The sequence below is a fragment of the Penicillium lagena genome (assembly GCF_028827675.1).
Source record: "Penicillium lagena strain IBT 129212 chromosome Unknown utg000008l_segment0_segment0, whole genome shotgun sequence".
NCBI lineage: Eukaryota > Fungi > Ascomycota > Eurotiomycetes > Eurotiales > Aspergillaceae > Penicillium > Penicillium lagena.
The window spans coordinates 717,248-743,201 of record NW_026623229.1 but is presented as its reverse complement, the minus strand read 5'-3'; the positions used below and the strand labels follow the sequence as shown (position 1 = coordinate 743,201).

At 52.6% G+C, this 25,954-nt stretch overlaps 14 protein-coding genes across 14 annotated transcripts; 7 read left to right on the top strand and 7 right to left on the bottom strand.

Moving 5' to 3' along the window:
• Positions 1-90: 90 nt before the first annotated feature.
• N7510_010862 (uncharacterized protein) lies at positions 91-1,246 on the top strand (the record flags this gene model as incomplete). The annotated part of the gene is made up of 4 exons (XM_056982787.1): positions 91-156; positions 227-412; positions 471-776; positions 827-1,246. The coding sequence occupies 4 exons, from the start codon at positions 91-93 to the stop codon at positions 1,244-1,246; spliced, it is 978 nt and encodes a 325-aa protein (XP_056828281.1).
• Positions 1,247-1,440: 194 nt separating this feature from the next.
• N7510_010861 (tRNA methyltransferase RSM22) lies at positions 1,441-3,969 on the top strand (the record flags this gene model as incomplete). Its single annotated transcript, XM_056982786.1, has 1 exon — positions 1,441-3,969. The coding sequence occupies one exon, from the start codon at positions 1,441-1,443 to the stop codon at positions 3,967-3,969; it is 2,529 nt and encodes an 842-aa protein (XP_056828280.1).
• Positions 3,970-4,760: 791 nt separating this feature from the next.
• N7510_010860 (DASH complex subunit SPC19) lies at positions 4,761-5,377 on the bottom strand (the record flags this gene model as incomplete). The annotated part of the gene is made up of 2 exons (XM_056982785.1): positions 4,761-5,159; positions 5,246-5,377. 2 exons carry the CDS (start codon positions 5,375-5,377, stop codon positions 4,761-4,763), a joined length of 531 nt encoding a protein of 176 aa, XP_056828279.1.
• Positions 5,378-6,490: 1,113 nt separating this feature from the next.
• N7510_010859 (glycoside hydrolase family 76 protein) lies at positions 6,491-8,105 on the top strand (the record flags this gene model as incomplete). Its single annotated transcript, XM_056982784.1, has 4 exons — positions 6,491-6,581; positions 6,661-6,908; positions 6,977-7,450; positions 7,506-8,105. The coding sequence occupies 4 exons, from the start codon at positions 6,491-6,493 to the stop codon at positions 8,103-8,105; spliced, it is 1,413 nt and encodes a 470-aa protein (XP_056828278.1).
• A 170-nt stretch (positions 8,106-8,275) lies between these two features.
• N7510_010858 (uncharacterized protein) lies at positions 8,276-9,413 on the bottom strand (the record flags this gene model as incomplete). The annotated part of the gene is made up of 2 exons (XM_056982783.1): positions 8,276-9,105; positions 9,167-9,413. The coding sequence occupies 2 exons, from the start codon at positions 9,411-9,413 to the stop codon at positions 8,276-8,278; spliced, it is 1,077 nt and encodes a 358-aa protein (XP_056828277.1).
• A 217-nt stretch (positions 9,414-9,630) lies between these two features.
• Positions 9,631-10,606, top strand: N7510_010857 (uncharacterized protein; the record flags this gene model as incomplete). The annotated part of the gene is made up of 3 exons (XM_056982782.1): positions 9,631-9,708; positions 9,890-9,897; positions 9,961-10,606. 3 exons carry the CDS (start codon positions 9,631-9,633, stop codon positions 10,604-10,606), a joined length of 732 nt encoding a protein of 243 aa, XP_056828276.1.
• A 1,453-nt stretch (positions 10,607-12,059) lies between these two features.
• Positions 12,060-12,740, top strand: N7510_010856 (uncharacterized protein; the record flags this gene model as incomplete). Its single annotated transcript, XM_056982781.1, has 1 exon — positions 12,060-12,740. The coding sequence occupies one exon, from the start codon at positions 12,060-12,062 to the stop codon at positions 12,738-12,740; it is 681 nt and encodes a 226-aa protein (XP_056828275.1).
• A 534-nt stretch (positions 12,741-13,274) lies between these two features.
• On the top strand, positions 13,275-14,704 carry N7510_010855 (FAD-dependent oxidoreductase; the record flags this gene model as incomplete). The annotated part of the gene is made up of 5 exons (XM_056982780.1): positions 13,275-13,289; positions 13,337-13,894; positions 13,950-14,266; positions 14,318-14,591; positions 14,654-14,704. The coding sequence occupies 5 exons, from the start codon at positions 13,275-13,277 to the stop codon at positions 14,702-14,704; spliced, it is 1,215 nt and encodes a 404-aa protein (XP_056828274.1).
• An 823-nt stretch (positions 14,705-15,527) lies between these two features.
• On the bottom strand, positions 15,528-16,787 carry N7510_010854 (M20 family metallopeptidase; the record flags this gene model as incomplete). The annotated part of the gene is made up of 1 exon (XM_056982779.1): positions 15,528-16,787. One exon carries the CDS (start codon positions 16,785-16,787, stop codon positions 15,528-15,530), a length of 1,260 nt encoding a protein of 419 aa, XP_056828273.1.
• An 876-nt stretch (positions 16,788-17,663) lies between these two features.
• On the bottom strand, positions 17,664-17,918 carry N7510_010853 (uncharacterized protein; the record flags this gene model as incomplete). The annotated part of the gene is made up of 1 exon (XM_056982778.1): positions 17,664-17,918. One exon carries the CDS (start codon positions 17,916-17,918, stop codon positions 17,664-17,666), a length of 255 nt encoding a protein of 84 aa, XP_056828272.1.
• A 77-nt stretch (positions 17,919-17,995) lies between these two features.
• On the bottom strand, positions 17,996-18,403 carry N7510_010852 (uncharacterized protein; the record flags this gene model as incomplete). Its single annotated transcript, XM_056982777.1, has 1 exon — positions 17,996-18,403. The coding sequence occupies one exon, from the start codon at positions 18,401-18,403 to the stop codon at positions 17,996-17,998; it is 408 nt and encodes a 135-aa protein (XP_056828271.1).
• Positions 18,404-19,069: 666 nt separating this feature from the next.
• Positions 19,070-21,952, top strand: N7510_010851 (transcriptional regulator family: C2H2 zinc finger and Fungal Specific TF; the record flags this gene model as incomplete). Its single annotated transcript, XM_056982776.1, has 7 exons — positions 19,070-19,145; positions 19,197-19,251; positions 19,309-20,401; positions 20,454-20,576; positions 20,630-20,680; positions 20,734-20,858; positions 20,911-21,952. 7 exons carry the CDS (start codon positions 19,070-19,072, stop codon positions 21,950-21,952), a joined length of 2,565 nt encoding a protein of 854 aa, XP_056828270.1.
• A 162-nt stretch (positions 21,953-22,114) lies between these two features.
• On the bottom strand, positions 22,115-23,467 carry N7510_010850 (putative amidase; the record flags this gene model as incomplete). Its single annotated transcript, XM_056982775.1, has 2 exons — positions 22,115-23,128; positions 23,219-23,467. 2 exons carry the CDS (start codon positions 23,465-23,467, stop codon positions 22,115-22,117), a joined length of 1,263 nt encoding a protein of 420 aa, XP_056828269.1.
• Positions 23,468-24,342: 875 nt separating this feature from the next.
• N7510_010849 (NAD(P)/FAD-dependent oxidoreductase) lies at positions 24,343-25,688 on the bottom strand (the record flags this gene model as incomplete). The annotated part of the gene is made up of 3 exons (XM_056982774.1): positions 24,343-25,347; positions 25,397-25,522; positions 25,599-25,688. 3 exons carry the CDS (start codon positions 25,686-25,688, stop codon positions 24,343-24,345), a joined length of 1,221 nt encoding a protein of 406 aa, XP_056828268.1.
• Between the last annotated feature and the right edge of the window lie 266 nt (positions 25,689-25,954).

Genomic DNA, 25,954 nt, shown 5'->3' with positions numbered 1-25,954 from the left:
GGACTCAATTCGGCTAGTCCATGACGACGTTGCACTCTATTTCTCTGACGTGGTGCACTTCGGGACCTTCCCACCCACGACACGCACAGCATGGCCACTTGGGCCTACCCTCCCCTGCCGCCCGACCAGCTCACGCGTGAGGCCGACTCGGCCCTGGTACGGACCCCCCGCCCGGATCCCTCAGCCACCGAGAAGCCGTGTGGAGAAGCTAACCGCGATCACTTAGTCCCGCGAGCTCGAGTGGCTGCTGCGCGCGCTACAGGACTCCCTGGTCGCCCTGAAGGAAGGCCTACAAGAATGCGCCGCTCTCCTGGCGCCCCAGGAACCCGGCTCGACCCTGGTACTGTCGTCGCTGCGATCTGAAAATGTCAAGGGCTTCGTCACACGAGTTGGCACCAAAGTGGTCAAGGGGGTACGTGTCTCCACCACAGAGTCGCTGAGGGACCCGGACTGACTCCCGGGTCGCATAGGATATCCAGCTTCGTCTGAGCTCCCTGCCGCATCCCCGGGGCGCCTCGAGCACCCGCCTCAACCTGTCCCAGGCGCCCGACGCCCCCGAGCTGGTACTACAGCAACTCGTCTCGGTGCGCAATCTAGTGAACCAGAGCCTCGATATTGTGGACGTCAGCGCATGGACCGGCGACCCGCTCAACGCAGCGTTTATCTTCAGTCAGCTGCACTTGCTCCTGGAAACCATCGGTGAAGCGCGGCAGATGCTCAAGGGCGAAGGGGACGACGTGCGCGGCAAGTGGTGGGAAGCCACCGCCACGGAACTTGTACGTGCATGGATGCTCCATGATGGCAGGATCTGATTGCTCACCAACAGCAGATGTTCGACCCTCCCCTGCCCTCCTATCTCTCCTTCCATCTATCCATCGCCGACTCCGCGCTGGTCCTATTGCTCCGCACCCTCGAACCTGTGACGCCAGCACAGGCACCCACCGCGTTTGCGTCGGATATCTCGCTGACCGGCTTTTCCCTGCGCGACCGGATCTTCGGCGCCCGGCAGCCGGCCCACGATGAGGCCGGCGACGTGTTCGTGTGGCACGGCGAGGAGGTCCATGTCAAGGAGAAGGTGCGGGTGGAAAGCCAGGATCCCAGCCTCATGGCCATGATGGCTAAACTAACGGCGCTCGAGCACGAGGTGATGCGGTGGGTGGCGGCGCTGCGGGTGCTCATGGGCGACGACGAGACGGAGAGCGAGACAGAGAACAATTCTCCTCCCCGGATAGAGGATAACAGATAAATAAAATCAAATCCATGTCTATACTATGGACTAGGGCAAGGAAGTGAACGATCGTAACTGACTCTATATACTGGAACTATTATTGGAGCGGAGTCTCAGCCGCCAATCAGCGCCCGTTGATCTTGCAGTCTTGGCATGGATTTTCTCTGTTTCTTCTTCTTCTCTCCAGCTCCGTCGCTTCTTGCAAAAGGACGATGTTGTCTCGATCTTCCGCTTCGGCCAGTCGGCAATGCTCGCGGGATCTGCTGCGCATCGTCCCTGGCGCTTCTTCAGCACGACCGCGAGCTGGGACACGGCTGATGAGGCAGAGACAGAAGCACCACGCCGCGACACACTCCCCTCTGACCGCGTCTCAATACACACCACGGACCACGAATACCCCCAAAAATGGCACGGCGCAGTGGTACAGTGAGCAGAGACTCTCATCCACCGCCGCACCCTCGGACGCGCCACCCGAAAACAACGACGAGCTCTCCGCCCTGATCGACCGGATCAGTGAAAATGAGGCCAAAATGATGGAGCTGTTGGAAGAGCTGGAGAATATGGAGAATATGGAGAATATCGAAGATATGGAAGAAGCCGACGATCTAGATCTCATGCAGCTGCTGCTTGGAAACCGTGACGAGCACACTGCCGAGGCATGGGTGCAGAAGGTCCGGCTGCAGTTCGGCGAAAACGTGCCTCTCGGGGCTCTGGATGAGTCTGATCTGCAGCTCTACACCAGTCTTTACGGCGAGCCAATCATAATCGGGGAGGAAATCTCCGACGTGGACTTTGAGGGCGAGGAAGACGAGAGGTTGTTCCTCGAAGACGAGCAGGGGGGATGGGAGGAGGTGGAGGTGGAGCAAGATACACACACACAGAATGAAGGGGAAGCGCCTCTCGTCTACGATATGGAGACTGGGCCCGTGGAGAAGGAAACGATTGCCATGCGGCGGACACGCGAAGTGGCCGAGCAACTAGGCGGCGAGATCATGCTGGAGCAGTTCGAGAACGAAGCCAATCCCGACTCGGCGCCGCGCTTTCATCCTCTGACTCTGCAGGGCAAATTCTCCACAGACCCCAGCACGATCTATCTGCCGAAAAGTACACTGACAGACCCCATCTCCTCGATCTTGGCCGAGTTCTCCAACAAGCATGTCGCCGACACTGCGCGACGCCTGTTCGGCGGCCCGGGACTGCCTCATTCGACCACGACTGCGCCGCCTCGTGCCCAACTCCCACAGCTTCCCATCCCTCTCCATGCCTCACAGCATCACATGGGCGAGATGGAGGCTAACGCATACCTCGCGGCCTTGTACCCGGGCATCTACGCATCGGTTCTGAGTGTCCTGGTGGAGATTCGCAAGCGCTTGGGCACCGACTTCATCCGCGATCTCATGTCCCAAGAAGGCGGACCAAACGTACTCGATGCCAGTGGCGGCGGTGCCGGTATCCTGGCCTGGAGAGATGTCCTTCGTGCCGAATATGAGCTGATGGTGCCTGACCACCCGGAGGGTGCGCCCATCCCGCTGGGCCGATCTACCGTATTGACCGGGTCCGAGACCCTTCGTCTGCGTGCCAGTGCCATGCTAGAAGACACGAGCTTCCTCCCCCGTCTCCCGGACTACGTACACGTCCGCGAGAAACCAACCCTAGACGACGAGCGCCCTGCTCCCAAACGCAAGCAGTACGATGTCATCATCGCACCGCATACCCTCCTCGGTCTCACGGAGGACTACGAGCGCAAGGAGTACGTCGAGAACCTATGGGCCCTCCTCAACCCCAACGGCGGGGTCCTGGTTCTCCTCGAGAAAGGTCGCCAAAAGGGCTTCGAGGCCATCGCGGGAGCCCGCGAGATGCTTCTGAAGCGGCACATCGCCAGCCCCGGCTCAACAGAATATACCAATTTCACCGAGTCCCCGGACTCCGTCGAGACCGTGGCCAAGGAGCCTGGGATGATCATCGCTCCCTGCACAAACCACTCCACCTGTCCGATGCACAACCCCGCCGGCCCAAGCAAAGGCCGCCGAGACTACTGCCACTTTGAGCAGCGGTTCATCCGCCCGCCCTTCCTGCAGCGCATTATGGGCTCCAAGGACCGCAACCACGAGGACGTCAAATTCAGCTACCTGGCCGTGCAGCGCGGGGCCGATCTGCGCCAGACACAGAACATCATCCAGGACGCCGCTGTCACCGACACCGCATTCGAGGGCTACGAGCACGTCGACGAAGAAGCAGACCTTTCTTCTTCTCCTGTCCAGTCGCTCTCCCTCCCGCGCGCCGTCTACCCGCCCCTGAAACGCCGCGGGCACGTAATCTTCGACTTCTGCACGCCAGCTGGCAAAATCGAGCGCTGGACCGTACCCCGCTCGTTCAGCCGACAGGCCTATCGTGATGCGCGCAAGGCAAGATGGGGGGATCTGTGGGCATTGGGCGCGAAGACGCGCATTCCCCGCAAGTTGAACCTGGGCGATAAGCACGGCGAGGGGAAGAAGGAGCGGTTGGCGAGGAGAGCGATGGGTAAGGCGCGTCAGGCGGCGGAGGAGGGCGAGGGCGAGTTTGATGATGAGGCCCTGGATGAAGGTGAACTTGGAGGTCTTGAGGATGAGGATGGGGTTGATGATGGGATCCCGCAGATTGCGGTTAGGAAGAAGGGTCAGAATATTCCCAGTTGGAAGAAGTATAATGATAAGAAGAAGGTGAGGCAGGCTATGAGGAGGCAGTCGGCAGATGATTTGTGATAGATCTCATTGCGGGTTTGGGGATTGTATACTACTGGGATTTGGGATTGGGATATTGTATACTAGGATCATTCTTCACACTGCAATTGTACATTATGTCTCCACCCTATTAATTGGCTTCCATCGGGCCCGTAGTTATACCTATCAGAAGACCTGAGTACAGTTCTCGACCTCCGCATATTGGTAGGGGTAACAGTTTGACCATAAGAGTTGTGCACCACAAACAGTACGAGAACCACTTCTGATTTGGGGGACGTCAGTTTCGTTGCGGCGCTTGGCCTGCGCAGCCGCCGGACTAGGCAGTCTGACGGTGCCAGGTTTCTGGCTCCCTATTAGGTGGAACTCTCCGAAGCAGGATTTGTCCCCCGATATTGAAGTCCCACGGTGGTCGCACTAGTGAGAATAGACTGGACCAGATCGAAATTGATAAAGATATAGCATCTCTCCATTGAGCATAGATGGAGATTCGCATAGGCGCAGTCCGTTGTCTTGGTTTGCTTTGTCACAGGATATTCAACAAGCCGGTGCTAAGAGCAGGAGCAGCGTCAAATAATAATTGGCGAGCGTCGTTTCGATATCCAGACACAAAGAACGTTGCCCTCGACAACACCGAGGAAGGGACCGCCAGTAAGTGTATTGGACAGTGTCGAAGTGCCTGGTGGAGTGACATAGATCAGCGACACTTGGCCGTTGGAACCAGGCAACGCGGAGACCATGACCCATATAGATATGGCAGCTTGACTCAATTCAACCTGTCGCAGCAGATGAATGCAAGAACCCCCAAGCCCGGCTCACTGCGCCGCCATGCTCTTTCTCAATTGCCTCTCCTTCTGTGTACTCTGCAACTCCAACCTCTCAACCGCATACTTCAATCTCTCCTTCTTCTGCACAAGACTCTTAAGCTGCAGGGCCTTCGCCGCATTATCCCCACTTCCAGCTCTAGCCATTCTCGCCCGCAACGCTGCAGCGCTAGCCTGGTTCTGCCGCGCAGCAGAGCTTTTGCTCTCCGAATTAGACGACAGACGACCCTCTTGCAAATCGCATTTTGCTTTCAGGCCCTGTTCGCGCCGCGCGAGTTTCTCGACGTGGTTGGTGGCTAGGGAGAGGAGGTGTGCGATGCTCGGGCTGATCTCGTCGAGGAGGGAGCGTTGCGCTTCACGGAGGGTTGGTTCGGGGAGGAGTTCGAAGTGCTGTTTATTTTGGTTCGTCAGTTGGGGGGGCTCGGGATTGGAATTGGGATGGTGGGGTTGTTTTGTTGGTGGGAGGGGGGGCATACGCGCGTTGTTTGGAGCACTTTGCAGAGGCGGGGGAAGTCGTGCACGCCTTCGTCCAGGGTGGAGATGGAGCTGTCGAGGAGTTGTAGGGTGGATTGAAGCGATGAGACAGAGGCTGAGAGGGAGGCGGCCATGGCGGAAGATGGGTTGAGTAGATGCAATGGATGCAATGGAATTGTTTACTCCTGCTCTTCTACTGACGCACGTGATATGAACAGTGATGCCTTGGTGCCTGAAGTATGTACTGACCAGGTGCAATTGGAGTCGATGATGAAGTCTTGTGCAGCAAGCTGCTATTATTATCCCGAGAGGTCCTTGGTTCAGACAGATGGTATAAACTAATCATAGGTGTCACTGTCATCAGATCCGATAGATGTCAATGAGAATAAGCATCCACTATTCACGATACCGGTATGGTGTCTAGTCACCCGATGGATTGCAGGAGATACCTAAACGTCCCACATAGTTAACTACAAGATACAACACTCTGCTATTTTTGTGCAGTCGCCGACCAACTCTCTACGGATCACCGCGGGAACCCCAACTATACGTGTACTTCACGGTCAGCCTGGAATTTCCCACCAACCCCAACAATACTCGATCCACCTGATTATCGGCTCTGCTGATTTACAGTATTACCCCTACTCAGAATAAGAATACACCCTAGGTCAAGTGGTGGTGTCATCACGACTATTTTAGGAACCAACTCTGTCGAGCCAAAGTGGCAATCCCCGGACCCACTGTGGAAAACTCTGACAAGCCGGGATGAACAAGGCAAAAAAAAGTTTGCTAGCGGTAGACGAGTGCCTAGTATATTATTTAAATACTGGCACGAATAATTGATTCTGGATGATTGTCGCTCAGATTTTAGCTATCTATATTAGTAGGGTGATTGAAACTAACTATAATATAGTAGGCGCCGGACAGGCTTGGCGGCGTTAGGGGAGGGTCCTGTGGACCCGATGATTTCATTCTCCGCCAACCAGAGAGCGAAGGCGCAGGAACCCATATCTCTCAAGGGGAAGATTCCTTGATTGGTCCATAGATCGTAGGGTCACACAGTCTCGCTTCAATAATAATACATAGGAGTGGATCGCTTACCTTAGAGTGGCCAAGTGCTGAGATCTGCGCTCGGCCCTAACGCATCTTTCTTCTAACTAACTAACGAACGAACGAAACGGCCCGAAAGATCCAACATTCCTGCTCTAACGTCTTGGCATCTCACCTTCATGCCCGTTTGAGCAGAAATGCAGATCCGTCGCACTCTGGCAGCGCTAGGGACTGGCCTACTTCTGACCCGTCCGACACTAGCGATCGAGTTGGACGTCAATAGCGAAGGTGAGCGGCAGACTGCCGGAGCACCCTTCACTCTTGTCTTCAGGCTTTCCGCTAATCATTTCCGACTTATCACGCATAGACTCTCTCAAAAATGCCGCCTCGATAGCAACCTACGGAGCATTTACATACTACTCTGGCAACGACTCCGGGGGAATTCCCGGTGCCTTCCCTTCCAAATGGTACGAGGGTGCTGCGCTGTTCATCGTCGCGCTCAACTACTGGCACTACACGGGCGACGACACATATAATGCCATCACGGCTGAGGGACTGGAATGGCAAAGTGGACCTCAAGGCGACTATATGCCGACCAACTATAGTCAGTTTTTGGTAAGAAAAGCAACTCCCCGCGACCGCTCCTCAAGAGCTATTCTTACTTTCTTTTTGGTTTAAAACAGGGAAATGACGACCAAATGTTCTGGGGCATTGCCGCTATCACTGCCGCAGAGATGAATCTTCCCCAAGCCCCTTCATCATATGGAACGTGGGATTGGCTCGCCCTTGCCGAGGGCGTTTTCAGAGACCAGACCAACGGCGATGGTGTGGGCTGGGATACATCCACCTGCGGTGGCGGCGTACGATGGCAAAAATTCTTTTACCAAGGAGGTGGTTATACTATGAAGAATTCCATCTCGAATGGCGGGTTGTTCCAACTGGTTGCTCGCCTCTATCGCTATACTGGCAACTCGGAATACAAGGACTGGGCCGAAAAGATCTGGAATTGGTCTGTGAACTCGCCTTTGGTGAATAACCAGACCTGGAATGTGGCCGACTCTACGGAAACGCAGGACGGTTGTACAAGCCAAGGCAACACGCAGTATTCCTACAACTACGGCACATATCTGATGGGGGCCGCGTTCATGTATAACTCGGTGAGTATACATTCTGCCGAGAGATCTTACATACCTCTAACTTGCATCGCTTTAGACAACGGGCGCCGAGCAGGAGCAATGGGCAACTGCAGTCTACGGCCTTGCAAACCAAACCCTGGAGATATTCTTCCCTCAACAATACAATTATGTGATGTTCGAGCTGTCATGCGATGGGTTCATCACTTCGTGCTTCGATAGCAACAATTTCTTGATGAAGGGCTGGACCACTTCCTGGCTAGCGTTGACGGCAACCCTGGTCCCGCAAACATACTCGCAAATTCTTCCCAAACTCCAGGCCTCAGCCGGGGGAGCGGCAAAGGCTTGCTCGGGAAGTACTCTCGGCGGCAACGAATGCGGCGAGAGTTGGGTGACGGGCTCGTTCGATGGTCGCGCCGGCATGGAGCCTGAGATCAGTGCCGGCAATTGTTTCGCTGCGAACCTGGTCGCTTTCAGCAACAACATCGCGAGGGGGCCCTTGACTCAGACGACGGGAGGCAATAGCCAAGGCAACCCTAACGCGGGTAAGAATGACAACAATGGTGGCAACACCATGCAACCCATTACGACGGGAGACCGAGCAGGAGCTGGAATTCTTACTGCCATTTTTGTCCCTGGTTGGGTTGCCCTCATGGCGTGGATGATACTTTTCGAGTGATTTGTTGGCGCAAATGTGTTCAATTCTTTTGGGGGGTTGATCTTTCATTTTGTATATTATTGTCTCTGTATATTGCCATACCATTTATTTACCCAGAGGATCTACAGATTTGAGTTGCAAATATCCCCGTTGCCCGACAGAGAGGCTAGCCGAAGGAACACTTGGACAATCTACTTCAATTTCTCGATCTCTGCTATTACCGCGTCCACTACCCCTTGTGTGTTCGCGGTGCCGCCCAGGTCCGGCGTCAGGATACCTGCCGAGCAGACACTCTCCACGCAGAGCATGAGTTTCGCCGCCGCATCCTTCTCACCAACCCACGAGAGCATCTCAGCTGCAGACCAGAAAGTAGCGACGGGATTCGCAATTCCCTTCCCGGTGATATCAAAGGCACTCCCATGAACCGGCTCGAAAATAGAAGGATTCTTCCTCGTCGGGTCCAGGTTACTCGACGGCGCCACGCCAATGGATCCAGCCAGAGCAGCAGCCAAATCAGAAAGGATATCCATGTGCAGATTCGTGCCCACAATCGTATCTATGGACTGCGGGTTAGCCACCATCCGCACCGTCATTGCATCCACGAGCATCTTATCCCATTTGACATCAGGGAAATCCTTGGCAACGTGAGCGGCTACTTCATCCCAGAGGACCATGCCGTTGCGCAAGGAGTTGCTCTTCGTCACAACCGTGAGCTGCTTCTTCGGGCGCGACTGAGCACTCTCAAATGCAAAGCGCATGATCCGCTCGATCCCAACCCGCGTGAACATGGCCACCTCGGTGGCGGCCTCCCACGGCTGCCCGATATGCGACCTGCCTCCCTGTCCCGAGTACTCGCCCTCGGAGTTTTCTCGAACAAGCAGCCAATCGATACCATCCGTGGCGGTGTTTAGCGGGCATTTAGTTCCTGGGAAGGTCCGCACCGGGCGAACATTGGCGTAGAGCTGCAGTGGGCCACGGATGGCTAGGAGGAGACCCCAGAGGGAGATATGATCCGGCACATCTTTCCGCAGTGTTAGATATCATTATAGGGTTCCAAAAAGCCACTTTCCTCATATACATACCTGGCGCTCCAACTGCTCCAAATAGTCCGGCGTCGAACTTGCGCAGAATATCCAGACAGTCCTCCGGCACGTATCGGCCGTTCTGTTTATAGTATGCCGTTCCCCATGGGATGTGGGTAAATTCGATCTGGAAGGTGTCCAAAGTCTTCGCCAGTTTCTCGACCACTTGGATTGCAGCAGCGACTACTTCCGTTCCGATGCCGTCGCCTGGAATGGACGCGATCTGGTATGCAGGTTTCGAGGTCATGTTGAACACAAGTCGACTTGAGATGTTTGAAAGAAGCAGGGAACGAGGCCATCCTGGCTATTAATACCCGGCTATCAGAAGTGTGAATCAGCGTGATGGTTCAACCGGACCGGCATCCTCGGCAAAACTTTCAGGCGATTCTTTCCCCCGCCTTTCGCTAGACTGGGAACTCCATTTGACATCTACTCTCGACAAACCATCGACTAAAGAAGACAAGATGCCCCCAAAATCCAAGGAGAAGAATCCCGCGCGCATTACGGTCGCCTGCAATGCGTGCCGCTCACGAAAACAGAAAGTAAGCTATTTCTTGCCCGGGATGGCCAGCTTGTTTGCTGACTCTCCATCCTAGTGCAGTGGAGAAAAGTAAGACCGCGACACTTCACGTTCAAAAGAATCACTCTGACTGATTATCACGGTGTAGACCTGTTTGCGGGCAATGTCTTGAATACAACCGTTTGTGTAATTGGCCCGAACAGCTGCGGCGGTAGGTAGATACCGCAACGAGCACTTTCTTACAAAGCATCAGGTTCTGATGACACTCCTGCAGTGGCCCAGCGAAGGGATACATTGAGAACTTGGAGCACCGCCTCCAGGTTACAGAGAGCGTGCTGTTGAAACTGCTCTCTCAGGCCTCGGACCAACAGCTCTTAGCAGCTTTGCCGAGTGACCGGACGACGAGACTAGGTCGCAAAAGAGCATACATGCCTTTCTCAAGGCTCAGCAAGGAAGGCATGGACTATTGGTCTGATTATCCTCTGGATACTCCGTACAATATTCGGCAGTGGCAGCAAGCTTGCATTGGCCACGAAGCCGCTGGTCTGGAGAGTCCGGAAGTTCATTCAGAGCATCACGAGCCTCGAGAGTCGAAAAGACGACGGGTAGAGAGCCATGATGCAGGCAGTTTCTTTCCTGGGGACATACAACAAGGTGTTGAGTTCAAAGGTACATCTGAAAGTTTCGAAAAGGATAAACAAACGACGTCGAGGTCAATATATCAGCCAGCTACGCAGAAGCCTTCATCAGAAGTCCAGGAATATCAACAAACTCTGCGACGAGCTTTGATGGAACCTTCCAGTTCGCTCAATCTGGACAATGGGGCAAATATTCATCCCGACACATCTCAGGCCATCTATACCACGACTTCATGGACCGGAGCACCATCTCTCAATTTCCAACGACAGTTTCTTTGGTGAAAAGACAAATTCTCAATACTTCTCAATCCATATCAAACATGTCCAACGTAAAGTCCATCAGAGGAGATTCCTCGCTTGGCACTGCAGGATTCCTTGACCCGTGAGCCGCCCCGCAACATGCCTTTTGGTCCCTCACGACAACCAACCCAGATCAGCACGTGTCAAAATGCCGTGTTCGCATCAGATTTCCACTGGGAATTCAATCCCATTAAAAGAGTCTCCAATCTCCTCCGCTGATGACACGTTCGATGGACGCTCCACCCACCCTCCGGAAAGAAAGCCGCATGTACCCAATCAATCATATCAGCAACGGCATCGAGAGTTGGATGAAGTGCAATGTTCGAGGGATCCAAATCGATGTGTGATAACACCGGGTAGCTATGATGGTTTATCTGCCGGATGAGTGGTGTATTCTCGATACGACCAGAAAAAAATCTTGAATGGATCCGAAGGGTCCTCGACGAAGAGGTTGGTTGTGTATGACCTCACCCGACGAGCTCAGTGATCGTACACCCGAATTTTCTGGAAGCTGCACTTTGGCTAGATCTTTGACATAGCCGTGCACTTGGAGTTTGATATCCTCTTGCTGGCGTAGGGAGGTACTGTCCCCGACAGAACCCTCAAATATTGTGATCCAGGATATTCGTTCGAGGACATTGAATCAGTGACTACATAGTTAGAAATAGTTTTCGGATTCGCGAATATAAAATCCAAGCTCACCCTCTACCCTTACGTACAAGCTTAGGGACATGGATATTCGTATGTTGACGGACAACCTCCAGCACCCGTATGTCATTATCATCGCGCTGCTCGATAGTACAGTACATCCCGTGACTGGTGTCACCATCTACACTCTTCGATTGTTTCTCAAACCCTAATTGCCAGGACAAGCTAGTCAAGGTAGGCTTAATGTTCTTGTACAAGTGCTTATACAATGAAACGCTTTGAGACGCAAGACATAACAGTTGTAGGAAGGAGAAAATCAGTCAAAAGAATGTTCTGGTATTTCAAATACAATCACATGATTTATTTATTATCCAATCTCAGAAATTACATAATTTGTTGTGTACCTAGCATTTCCCTCCCCTAACTAGTAAAAGCTGGAGTGCCCGGTCATCCTTGGTAGCTTTTGCCCCTTCGCAGTTTCATTGCTTTTAGCGGTTAGCTCCTCTGTAACCTCAACCTAGAAGATCGGTGCCGCTACCTCTAGCCAATCACGTAGATTCTCTAGTAGATCTAAATAAAAGATCGGCCTTCGCGGATTTTGACCATGTGTGGTTTAGCGCATACCTTTTCTGAAGCCGCGCCTTCAACGCCCCCGTCATGATCTAGCCTTCATATAGCGGAGTGACCGCACAGCCTCTCAAGCTCCATCGTCTCCGTGCATTCTATCGACTTCAGTCGCAGAAACAGCAGCTTACCTCTGTGTTCTCTCAATTACCTCTCTGTCACAATGTCAACAACTTCACCATTAATGGACTCTGAAACCCTCACGCCGAATGTTACGGCTGCCACGAATTTTGGCCAAGGGCTTTCCTACGAACTCGTGTCAAATGGGAAACTTCAGAAGTACCGCATCATGATGCCTGGTCCTCCGGCCGACTCTGTGTACTACATTGAGACCCATGAGACTCTCTCGAAGCACAAGTTTGACCTCCTACTTCACCAAGGAGACTCTAAGGACGGAGAAGTCCTCGGGGTTGTGAAAATGCACCGTCGCGGCTTCACTATCGGGCTTGGCGATCCAGCTGGAGAGATAGAGGGCAAACAGATGATATGGGAGAGATTGGAACGGCCCGAGAAGTATAGCCACAAGATATACTACTTCGATTTCGGAACCGGGGCACAGAGAATGACATACACATACCGGAAATCACTCGGTGCACTCGGGAAGCTGAAGAGCATGGAACTTCGCGCTGGAGGCGTTGATGAGGAGGATGGACAGCTCGTGGCAAAGTGGGTAAGAAGCAGCTCTTGGACGATGAAGGCCGGCAGCTTGTTCATCGCATATACAGCGAAGAGCGGACAAGATCGCAATCCACCTCGTGATAAAGAGGCTAAGAAGTGGGAGATTATGGTTTGTTTGACCACATTTGCAATTATTGAGAGTCAGATCAGGAGGAGTAAGGGATAAAGGTATACGAGGACGTCGCGATGTTGAAGCTGCTTTACTTAGAGCAGAGTATGTTTGTAAATTTCAGATAATTCGCTAGCACTGTTTTCTGTGAACCTCCTGTTTCTGTACTATTGCTCATAATACCCAAGAAGATTTCTCGAAAAGTTCCCCGATGGACGTTCAAAAGAGATCCACAAATCCCGTGGTGCAGTACAACCACGTGGGCAGAAGCGCCTAAAGCTGGGTAAAGCGATCTGAGCTAATCTTTTTGTTCATTTGCATATTGATCGAGCTACGTCATACCATACTCAAGCTATAGCAATATTGGACTGTGAATAACTGTGAGAGCCTTGCAGAAAATCAGCCCCACTGGACAATGGTGATCAGATACCAAATTGTGTCAGTGCGAATTGACCTCGGGACGAAAGCGTGGGACCCCCGCAGTGGAGGTCGTAGTCTTTTGAGGAAGTAAATAACAGGTATGCCCCTGGACAAATTTGTTTACATGTATGACTCTTTAACTCCAGGATACTTGGGCTCCGAACTTACACAATGGGAATTCAGAAGGTACGGACCCAATAAAACGATAACCATCAACTGTCTAACATGGACAGCAGGTTATCATTGTGGGAGCGGGACCTTCGGGTCTCATCCTAGGTCTCCTACTCTCCAAACAAGGAATCCAAGTCGAGCTGCTTGATGCCGGTGCTGAACTGGACAAACAGCCTCGCGCAGCTCACTATGCATCCCCTGCCGCATACGAGCTGGCGCGAGCCGGCGTTCTAGAAGATGTCAAGGCACGCGGATTCCTGCCCCAGAGCTTTGCATGGAGAAAACTCGATACAACTTTCGTCGCCGGCCTGAATCATGCAGCGCTGTCTCCAGACTATCCGTACAAAATGGTTGTTCTTCCTCTCGACCGACTAGGAAAGCTTCTCTACGAACACATCCAGCGCCAACCAACGGCGGAGGTAAAGTGGTCTCACAAAGTTGTTCGAATTGGCCAGGATCAGGAAAAGGCATGGGTCGAGATTGAGACCCCGTCTGGTTTAAAGAGATCTGAGGCGGACTATGTCATAGGTTGTGATGGTGCCAGCAGCACCGTGCGACAGGAGCTGTTCGGGCCTGAGTATCCAGGAGAGACGCTGAATGCGCAGATTATTGCTACAAATGTGAGACCAATGGCATTAAAGTGCTTTTGGGTTTTATACTTATCTGTACTATCAGGTGTATTATGATTTTGACCGCTACGGATACTGGGACAGCAATTTTATCATCCACCCAAAGAATTGGTATATGGCGGCTCGCATCACAACTGATGGACTCTACCGCGTGTCATATGGAGATACCCCAGGCCTTAGTCGCGAAGAATATCTTGCTCGCCAACCACAGAGATACGAAGAAATCCTGCCAGGCAATCCGAAGCCGGGGGAATATCGCATCACGAATACGAGTCCCTACAAGATGCAGCAACGATGCGCGCCCAGTTTCCGCGTCGGTAGAGTTCTGCTCGCGGCAGATGCGGCCCATCTTTGTAACCCATTGTAAGTGTCTCCGTTCTACAGTACAAGTCACCTGGAGTTAATGAGTGTTAGTGGCGGTTTGGGATTGACAGGTGGCATCGCGGACGTGGGAAATCTCTTCGATGCGCTGATGGGAATCCATAAGGACCTTGCCGACGACGCAATCCTGGATAAATACAGCGAGGTACGCAAGCGCATTTGGGCCGAGACGATTGACCCAATGTCCCGAGAGAACTTCCGGCGGCTGCATGATCAGGATCCGGACAAGGCGCGGGAGAGCGATGAGTTCTTCCAACTCTGTATAAAGTCAGAGACTGATAGTGAACTTGCCAAAGAGCTCGCTTTGGTATGTTATTTTTTTTTCTTTTTTGCACCGCGGGTAACTTCCTAATGCTGATTCTTCGGCAGGGACTGGATGTGCTTCGCCACGACATGACACAGTATTATACCAAAACGTAGGAATTTAAATCGCAATGAACCATAGTAGGTATAAGAACAGTACAGTACACTCAATAACAGCCTTCATCAGCATAAATTGCGCTTCAATTCCTTCTTGGACATTGTCACTGGGAGAAAAAAGTCGGGACAATATTTTGTCAGCATAAATTGCTGCTCATTTGAGTGTTGGATACTGATGTACAATCCCTCTCTACTGAAAAATCTTGGAGAACAACAGAACTTGTTGCATGCAAAACAACTCAAGTTTTTTCCAGTCTATATTCCGTAGACCTGAAGCCAGTGTTCGGACAAGTCCATATCTCTGTTGTGCCAGGATAGTGTTCGGGGCTTGCAGCAGTGGCCACGATAGCGAGATGAGAATTTATCACGTCTGGCCTCTTCTTCTTGGTGCGACCGATATCTTGGCACTTTGATGCAGCCATGGCCCCAATTGTTTTGGGGTATCTTCTCCATCTGCCTCGCCCGTCCGGAACTCTGGTGGGTGGGGCCGCTGCTCCACGGAATGATCGTGGGGCCATCATCCAGGATGCGGCAGGATGCGGGAGGATGAAAGAACGATGGTGAATAATAGAAGATTCATTGTGTGTTAAGTCCAGTCTATTATCTCTAAAGATGGCAGCTGTAAGATATGGCAATGTCAAGGCGCAAAATTGTCACGATTTCTAAATGTAGCCGTCGAAAGTAACCGAGGATACAAAGCAAAAGTACACTATTCTACGGCTATGATGCGTTCTTGTGTGATCGATCTGAATATTCCCTTCGAGAAGTCTCTGAAAATTCCTAATCCAGCACTTTTGTGTTTATCATTTCACGACTCGGGCAATCATTTGTTCAAGAAAGTCAAAGCAGCAAGACACAACGCATCCACTCCAACTCTCATAGTTGGCTGAATGACGGGCGCGAAAAGTGCCGAGTGATTCCCTGGTATCTCTTCCGTGCGAGAATCTGCCTGTGCCTTATCCCAAAGGTCAGGATCAATGCCTCCAAGGAGCCAGAAACAGCTAGGAAGCCCCCGGCAGGTTGCCAACGTAGAGAAATCTTCGCTAACATTGGTTCGTGGTATATCATCATCGAAGTCCTCAAAGTGAGTCGCGAACGCTGCGGCAACTTGAGATGCAGTATCTTTGTCGTTCAGGGTAGGTGGGAAGCGTCTTGTCGGAGTAAACACTGGCGGCTTGGGCGAGCCACTCGCCGCGCACTCGGCCTCGACAATTCGCTTGATCGCAGAGATGATTTGTTCGCGAATCTCCAATTTGACAGACCGAAAGTCAACACCGATCTCGGCCCTGTCGGTAATGATGTTTTCTGTCTGCCCTGCCTGGAGACTTCCCACAGTCAAGACGGCGAGATCGCTTGGATTGATCTCTCTGCTTACGATGCTTTGTAGTCGAACAACGATATGTGCAGCAAGAAGCACTGGATCCACGGTCTGATGAGGCTGAGATCCATGACCACCACGCCCAAAGACAGTGATCTTCATGCTGTCGGCAGCAGCCATGATGGCTCCAGGGCGCGAGCCAACGCTCCCTGCCCGCATTCTCATAACGTGCTGACCAAGGACATAATCGGGAGCTGGGATCTTGGAGTAAAGTCCATCGTCAACCATCGCTTGCGCACCTCCGCCTCGCTCTTCGTCTGGTTGGAAAAGCACGATCAAAGTCCCGCTCCAGGCATTCCGCATCTTTACAAGCGTCTCTGCCGCTGCTAAAAGACATGTTATGTGCATGTCGTGGCCACAAGCATGCATCACTGGCTTTTCATTCCCATCGGCATCGCGCATGGTGACGGAGCTTGCATAGGGGAGCCCGGTCAGCTCTTTCACTGGAAGTGCGTCCATATCCGCTCGCAGGAGCACAGTCTTGCCCTCGCCATTTCGAAACACACCAGCAAGGCCATAACCTCCAATGTTGGTGTGGAGTTCAAAAACTTCCAGCTGGGCTAGGTGCGCCGCGAGCTTTTCCGATGTAGATTTCTCTTGCCGAGAAAGTTCGGGATGCGCATGGAAATACTTGTACAGGTCCTCGTAGGGAGCCAAGTCCAAGGATGCTGCCTTGAGAATATCTGATAATGCTGACTGTGCCATATTTTTTTTAATGGCAGCGTGTGGTAGATGTGGAAGGACGGATGCCAGCGCAAGGCTAGAGGTGACTCAGTGTTCCCGTACGCTTGTTCCCGCCTTCCAAATACGGACTAGGGTTAAGAAGACATCCTTAATAATTGAGACTTTCTCTTTTCTTTTCATATACTCCACCGGGTTCCCTTTATACTCCACTCCCCACAGTTTTCTAGTCACTCTGTTGTGTTCTACTCGGTGGACACACAGCTTATATTAATGTGATGGCTACCGCTAGCGCTCTATGCCACTTCTTATATCGTTGACCACCCTCAGCCGATGAAGCAGCAACCGGTCATTCGGCGGTGATTCTTCATCGACCATGGCGCCCTTTGGCCGATACAGTGCTTCGGGGGACTAGAGTCACTACTTACACCTTTCGATGAGTTCTCGAACTCTAATATCGAACTCGTTTAATTGTATCTGTAATAGTTACAGAGGAATGATAACCCCGAACGTGACCACTACAGTACTCCCATGTCAAGTTACACCATATGTAGGGCAACCTGAAGGTTGAATAGGTGGAATCCTGAGTGCAAACCAGTGGAATAGGCCAATCAGAAGTTTTTAAGCCTCGACGCCGGGAACGAGATGCGATACCACTCACAGAATATGATCGCATAAGGGAATGCTTTGAAAACTGCACCCGGATAGACGGTCGCCTTCATCGATGAGATTCTTCATGAAGATTTATCGATTGTCAAGAAGAATAATGGACAGTACCATGCCATTGAGCAAGACCGCAGCCTGTTTGAGCTTGTAGCAAGGCATGGCAACGCCGCTCACTAAAAGGTATGAGTGAAATCCGGGCAGCTATATTGTTAAATATTGCTAATCTGAACTTCATCAGTGCGACCTGACCAAGTTGGCATCGCAGAATGCTACCTCCGTCGACCACACTGACCCATCGGTGAACTGGGTGCTCACAGCTCCCTCGCGAAACCCCGCCATACCGCTGGTTGATTTTCTATGGTTTGGACCTCGATGGGATGCTGCGTCCAACACGTTCCGCCTGCCATACTTCCACCGCAGCTCGGCGACAGAGTCCTGGCCAGCCTGTATGGAAGTGGGCTGGGTCGCATGATGCAAGTCTCCATCCATGTATGAAGTATGTGCTGATTTTAGATGTTGTGAAGATCAAACTACTATCATGATCGAGAGCAGTCGGTCTTCCCTGTTTACTGAGTATGGCCGGAGTGGCTGCGGCACATTCTAAGATCACGGAACTGATCCCAGGGCGTGGAATGCGCTGCCGGTAAGTCCATGTTGGAAATTTGTATACGCAGTATAGGGCTGATTGATTTCAGGACAAATTCTCGTCGTATCCGCATTTCCAGGAGACCCTGAAACAGGTTAAGGCGGACAAGGAGGCACGCAAGTAGCGCCTGGAAACGTACTATGACGACGACCGCCTGGCTGCACTGGTGGTGCAGCTGGGCCAGTAAGTAGACCCTCGGGTATTGAAGCTCACCTCCAACTGCCGGGGGATGGGTGGGGAGCCAATGAGAGGCCGGGTAGTTAGTGCTACTTGTGATGAGCACCGTCTCGAGGTTGTTTCCCAACTTTCCTGATTGCGTTGCTTGCATCGTTGTTGTTCATGGGCTTTGCGGGGGCCTGGCAGGTTTTAGGGCCTGACGATTGTTCACGTTCTGGCCTTTTCCCCCGTGGGGGAAGTCCGGTGGCTTGTATACCAAGTAATTTAGCCTCAACTCAATAACCCAGGTGATTTAGTCGCGCCGCTCAGATCTGGGGCAAAATAACCGCTAGACCAAAAATGCCCATTCTTAGACTATACCGTCATTTTCCATCTCCTCAAGTCGTGCTATTCGGAGTAAATGCACCGCCCCATGGAGCCTTTCCCCGAAATCTCATTGTACCACCATCACGCTATACATCTCTGCCACTGTTAATTTTCAGGCACAAATGAGCCACTTCCACCGTTCGCCTATTCTTGATCTCCGGCTTGAACCCAGTGGTTTGGTATTATTGAAGACGGTAACAAAACAATGCCGCTGGCGGGAATAGTGTTGAAATTAGCACGTATATACCATACCAATACTTTACCCGCTTACTAACACAGACTAGCTTCCCCTCTCCACAGACGATGCTCTTTCTTTCCTCAAGTTCTCCCTGTGTTAGCAGCTTTGTTCAATCGGCATTAGCTTCAGAAATCATTTCCCGAGCTAGTCCTCTGAGCATATGCCATGCGCTGTAGTCACCGCTTCATCTCTCGCTGATCCGCGAGCTCCGTCATGGTCCTGCGCAAGTGCAACATATGTGATCGCCGGTTCAAGAAAACAGAGCATTTCAAGCGCCACGAGCGGTCACGTCAGTCCAGAGGTCTTTTGATAATAAATCTGATTCTGACGCTCGATATAGATACGAAGGAACGGCCCTATGAATGCAATGTCTGCCATAAACGGTTTTCTCGCAGGTAATGACCCAAATTACGATGCGCTGGTTTCATGATATCTGACGGTCTGGGCTCTAGTGATGTTTTGAGTCGACATGCCAAAGGCCACAATAATCCGCATAGTCGTACGGCCGCCGGCGCTAAGATTGAAGACGCCGCTGCAGCTGGCCAAGCTCAAGATCACCGGTCTTCTGTGATGGCGGCCACGCCGATGGTTGCCGGACCCGAAAATGGTGTTCATACGTTGCCCAGTTTTGGTACAGAGGCACATCAAATACCAAATTTCCCAGCGACACCGGCCCTCTCCGCACCCGGGCTCCCACCGTCCTCTCTGGATTTCCTGGCAGATATCTCAGCCCAACATGCTCGAACAGAGCCGGAGATTCACCATATGATGATTGATGAACAGCAGCCGTATTTCGGGTGGAACGAAGTGACGCCCGCTGACCAAACTTCCCACAGACCCGGCATGACATTCGACTCAGTGCCGAACGACATGTTGCAGCTGTGGCTTGAGCCCCGGACTGACTCGGGATCGAATAATAGTTCGCTTGATTTGATGCGGGAGAGTCATTTCCCCTTGATGGGGGACAATGCGGTTGTTTCGCCGGACCGACAGAACCGACATTCGAACGATAGTGGCAAGTCTGGCGGAGACAATATTCCAAATGAAAGATTCTCCAAAGTCCAGCGATGCTGGCTGACGCCACTCAATCACACCGGTCGACTCATGAACACCCTATGGCATGATATGGTCTACAGCCTGGCGGATAACGTGTTCACGGTAAATTCGTTGCATGTTCCCAGCGAGTCAAGTCTACTCCAGGGATCGCGATGTGGAGTTGATGAGGACTGCAGACGCCGTCTTCAAGCGGTGTTTGGACAGCCAGTGTTCACTCAGCCCGATATGCAATCTCCCAAACGCAATGGTCTTTCTCCTGCCGCACTCAATGTGACTGTCAATGGCCTACCCGCCTTTCCTCCCGCCGAGATCTTGGATATGGCTCTTGACCTTTATTTTCGCACTTTCCACCCTCTCGTGCCATTTGTACATCTCCCGACCTTCTCAGCGCAGAAGACGCATGTTCCACTGCTTCACGTGATGTGTCTTATCGGCATGATGCTGCTGGGAACCAAGGGGACCTCTAGTTATGTGCTCAAAAATTTCACCGTGGGTCAAATCTCCATAAATCGTCTTTTTCTGTACTGACAAACACGCAAAGAGCACACTGGAAAAGGTGACTGCCGAGTTATCAAAGTGTTCAACGGGGATCGAGAGTTCATCCGGTTCTGTGTCCACTTTTGCCACGGCGTTTCTCTTTTTGAGCCTCGCCGCATTGACTGGTGTAAGATTGGCCTGTGTTCATTTGTCCACGTTCGATACTAATTCACACATTAGGAAAAAACACACTTGGAGCAATGCCAGATGCTTTACGTGAGTCTGATGTCGGTAAGTATGGATTCCATGTGGATCTCAAACTTTGGCTCTAAAATGGATCACAGATCACACAACGACATGGGCTATTTGCAGCAACTGAAGGGCAGATCCTCGACATGAGCCTGTTTGAGGGAGTCCCCGATATTGATATGCGATGGAAGGCATGGAGTAAAGTTGAGTCCGCTAAGAGGTGAGTGATAGTGTTCAATTAAGTAGAGAACATTCTAATGCAGGCTGTATAGAGTCGTCATCGGGCTCCTCCTCATGGATTCATGGTACTCCTCCTTCCTATCTACGAGTCCGATCATAGTCCCCGACTCCATCAAAGTCATCCTCCCCTGCAACGAAGCCCTATTCAGCGCCCAATCCTCAATGCGCTGGACGCAGCTCATCCGCAACGGAAAACGGATCCTGATGCCGACGGTGCTGGCACCGTCTGAGAATATCAATATCCCGACCCTCGACGGACCCGCCGACGACTTCTGCATTCACACCATACTCGCAATGGTCCAGCTTCGCCAGTCAGAAGCATACCATCGCCTCCTCTCCAACCGGGCCAGCTACCCCTTCGCCCCATGCCACACATACGCCATGGACGGGCGGGCTCGATGCCTTCCCTCCCTGCAATTCCAACTCATCAGCACCTACGGTGAAAATATGGAATCTATGAACCCAAATGCTTCGGTCATGTGGCATAACATGTGCATGACCCTGACGGCAGATATCCAGATCTTCGATCTCGCCGCTGGCCGGGCCGGGCCCGGCCCTGCGCGCAAAGCTCTCGACAATATCGCAGAGTGGTCACAAACCCCCGCAGCGCGCCGTGCCTGTCTCCACGCCGCACATATCTACCGCGCCATGACAAATCGCAAGGCATCAGACCCTCCAACATTCCACTCCGTTTTCGCTGTCTTCTCCGCAGCACTTGTGCTGGGCCTGTACACTTTCATGGTCCCTAGCTCCGCATCCTCTCCAGCCAGCCTCGGTTCTATTGAATTAATGGATGATATCGACTGGCACCAGGTTGGCACCGAGGGCTTCACAAGTTTCATGGACCCGCGCGGCAGCCAAGACTTTTCGTCGACAGATGACCCCGCTGTCAATTTCATCCGCAACGGCGCGACGATCTACCTGCGCGGCGTGCCTCTTCAAGGCGGGTACCAGTCTGCTCGTCGGATTCTGTTGGACTATGCAGGTCTATTGAAAGATTCGGGGAAGTGGAGTGTGAAGAAGTTCTCGTATATTTTGCATATCATGAGTGATGTGCTTATGGATGTGGAGTGAATCAATTTGTCTTCTAGCTGGGCTAGCTAGACTTTGTCTTGTAATGTATACTACTCTGTACGCCGGGAGGCTGGTTGATTCTTCTGCGTTATGATATATGAGCACTCGGGATGGATCTAATGAATAAACGACTCCAAGTTCTCATTTATCAGCCCGTTCTTCTCACACGGAGTGTTTCTGTTTCTCATGTTTGTGTACCCTTCCATCACCATGCTCCAACTGCGCTTTGGGCACAATGTAATGGTGTAAAGTATCCCGAACCTGGGTCTTCTGCTCAAATGCATAAGCCATCTCAATCAGCGTCGGTTCACTCCACTTCAGCCCCATGAACGCCAGACCCATGGGAACACCAGGGGCCACGTTGGTCAAGTTCCACGGAGGAGACAGCTGCAAGTCCGTTCCTGCAGGGTATGCACCCATCGGCACAGTAACGACCGGTCCACCGACCACAGCTGAAACGGGGTATCCCAAGTTGGTTGGCAGAATCACCGCATCGAGGTTTCCTCTCTCGATAGCGCCGAAGACACCACCTTCTCCGCCAAAGTTCAAGTTTTGTTCGTACAGCGGCCAGAAGTCGGGCGATGTGTTGTTAATGCCCACTTCAAGGGCGTGGTCCCATGTCGCCGTGTTCCGGGACGGCCATTGCTCGAGAGGAAACCCATGCGTGAAGGAACGCACATCTGCAAGGCTGTGCACGCCTTGAGGGTTTGTTTGCAGCTCGGAGAGGTAGGTTGCTAGGTTACTGATAAAGTCCGCTTCCAGGACAGTTTCGCTGACACTGCTGTTCTGGAAGTTCTCATACGCGGTGAAATTGGTGTCTTCGACGATGACGGCCCCGAGTTCCTTGAGAACTTTGATGCTGGCCTCGAATGCGGCGTAGTAGGGCGCCATCGCGGGGCCGTCGTTCAATGCGAGCACGTTGCGCGGGATACCGATGCGTTTGCCCTTCAGGTCACCTTCTTTGCAGTACTGGGCGTAGTCTGGGACGTGCTGCTTGTAAGGGCTGGCTAGGGTATAGTTGTCATGCGGGTCCTGGCCAGCAATGGCACTGAGGACTAGGGCTGCGTCTTTAACGGTGCGGGCCATGGGGCCAACGGTATCCTGGCGCTCGCTGATGGGGATAACCAGGTAGCGAGACGTGAGTCCGACGGTCGGTTTGATGCCTACAAGACCGCTCTTTTCACTAGGGCTGGTGATACTCCCGGAAGTCTGGATGTGCTACATAAGAGGCATGATTTTCGTTGGATGGAGAAGAACCTTCCTTACCTCAGTGCCCAAACAGGCATATGCGAGACCCAGATCGGAGGCAACACCGCTCCCACTGGAAGACCCGCTCGGGTCCTGGTTGGGGACATGAGCCGCGATAACCTGTCCGCCCCATGCACTCCAGCCGTTGGACGAGTTAGTGGAGCGGAAATTGGCCCACTGGGAGAGGTTGGTCTTGCCCAGGATGATCACGCCTGCTTTGCGCAGTCTGGCTGCGATGGTCGAGTCTGAGATGGGTTTGGCATCCATTAGGGCATACGAGCCGGCTGCACACATATTAGTTGGTGAGCGTACACAGCTATCCATCAAGTGTGGAGAGTACATACCATTTGTTTGAAGCTCGTCGTCTGTGCCGATGTTCCCTTTAATAAGAATCGGGAGACCATGGAGCGGTCTAAAACGCCGGGGATTAGTGACTCTGAATGGTTCCTCAAATGGCGAGAGAGGGAGGTGCACCCTCTGACGATTCCCTTCCTCCGCTCTTCATCCAGTTCCTTAGCAATCTCCTGCGCCTCCGGGTTCAGCTCAACAACCGCTCGAACGGTTGAATTGACTTCTGCAGTCCTTCTGATGTATGTCTGGTATTCTTCATCAGCAACGAGCTATTGCGATGGTCAGTGTATCACTCACGTCAACCAGATCCACGCTCGTAAAACAGCCCGCGGCAAGCCCATGCTGAAGTTCTTCCGCTGTGGCCGTGAGGAGATCGGGATAGGTACATTCCGCAGCTAGAAGTTGATAGTTGGTAAGAAGATATTTCCCACGCTGCTTTTGTCAAGGACTTCGTACCGGTGGGAATCGAGCAAAATACTGCTGCGATTAAGCCCACAACAGCTACTCCGAGAATTGTCATTCTTGTCGAAAAAATCCGACGTTCCAGTCTTCTCTTCTAGGCATCGGGTAAATCGCCCCGCTTTATACCTCGTCCGTCCTTATCTACCCTCCTTCCAGTTCAGTCAAAGCGCGGTTCCTGCCGCCTATCATCGCCCAGCTAGGCAGGTGGCATTCTACCCATGCCGAACTTCTCACATCTATAATCGTTTTCCGATGTATATGGTGTCGTGTGCTCTATGTACTGTCCCCGATTCTAATGCTGTATATACAAAAGGGTATACATGTCTTCCTTACCGGTATAAAATGCCATCGACCATCTGCCCGATTGCCAAACAACTCGTCAACCCCGGACTCTCAATGCCCAACAAATTCACAAACCCAGGAAAACCCTCCTCTTCCTGAATCACAAAATCCTGAAATCCCTTCCCCTCGTTAACACCCGCTCCGCGACCAAGCTTAGGTCGTATCCCGCAGTAATCCAGCGCGATAGCGGACACATCGACGCCCGGCAGATAGGCCTGGATCTCGGGGAGAGCTTGCTCCAGTCGAGCCGGCGAGGGCTTGAGATCATTGGGGTCGTCCACCCACTCAACGTCTGGCCCGAAGCGGATGCGTCCGCCCATGTCTAGCGTGAGATGAGTGCCGAGCCCGCCGTGGCCTGGTACAGTGGCCGGGTAAACGAGAACGGAGGTTTTGGGTCGTGATGCAGCGTACGAGAAGTATGTGCCCTTGGCATAGTGCGGAACGCGGTGGCGGTCTGGCGGGAGAAGCATATTATTGATTGCGCAGGCGCCGTGTCCGGCACTGTTAATCAACGTCTCGGTGGTGATTGTCGTCTCGGAGCCGTCCTCATCAGACACGGCTGTAATTTCATACCCGCCACCGGCCAGGGGCTGGATATTCGTCACGCGCGTCTTGAAAGCGACATCGCCGCCGCGCTCCTCGAACGAACCCTGTAGATATGTCATGAGTGCATGGCTGTCCACGATGCCCGTCGTCTCACTTTCCACTATCCCTGCATCGGCTTTGACGTCGGGCTCACGCTGCCGCGCTTCTTCCCGTGAAACCAGCCGCGTGGGCGCATCGCCTAGTCCCTGTGCATGCTTGTGGACTTTCAGGCACGCGTCCCATTGAGCGGCTGTCTGTGCGACGATCCATTTCTTCGTGTTGCGGTGGGGGATGTCGTGGGTGGAGCATAGGTCGTAGAGCATGTTTCGGCCTTGGATGCAGAGCTTTGTTTTCAGGGAGTTGGCGGGGTAGTAGAGGCCAGCGTGTATGACCTGAACAGAGCTTGCCTCTTAGTCCTTGAGCTCTTCGGTGTTTGCGGCTTTGGGGGCATTATACCTCGGAATTGCGGCTGCTTGTCTCCGTCCCCGGTGCATCGTGTCTCTCTAGAAGGATAGTCGAGGTGCCCTCTCGCGCGGCGAGCTGGCGCGCAGCTGCCAGGCCGACGACTCCGGCACCAATTACCTGGTGAAGGAGGAGTTGAATCAGCGGGTGTTTGTTCTTCCGGCTATGCTGAGGGGTAGAAGAAAAGGGGCCTCACTGCATGTGTAAAATCCGCATTGGAGGAGGGTGTAGTAGAAAAGAAACGGCGATGTGGCAGCCTCGCCAGGAATGAGGGGCGTAGCGGCATAGTGTGTGGGTGAAGGAGAGAGCACGAGTTGAGGTGAAGGCCGACTTCACTTACAGCGCCGATCGGACCCGCACCTAGCGACACCCCGTAATTATGGACGCATCTAACTATAAGAGATTGGTTGATGGATGAGCTTGGAAGTATGATGGAGATGCACTGGTCTCATTAGGTAGCAGCGAGTGTACATTCTCCAATGGGATTCTCTATATATACGGTGTATGGGACATGAAGCACTCGGCACCAATATCTAACGCTTGCTGCAATTC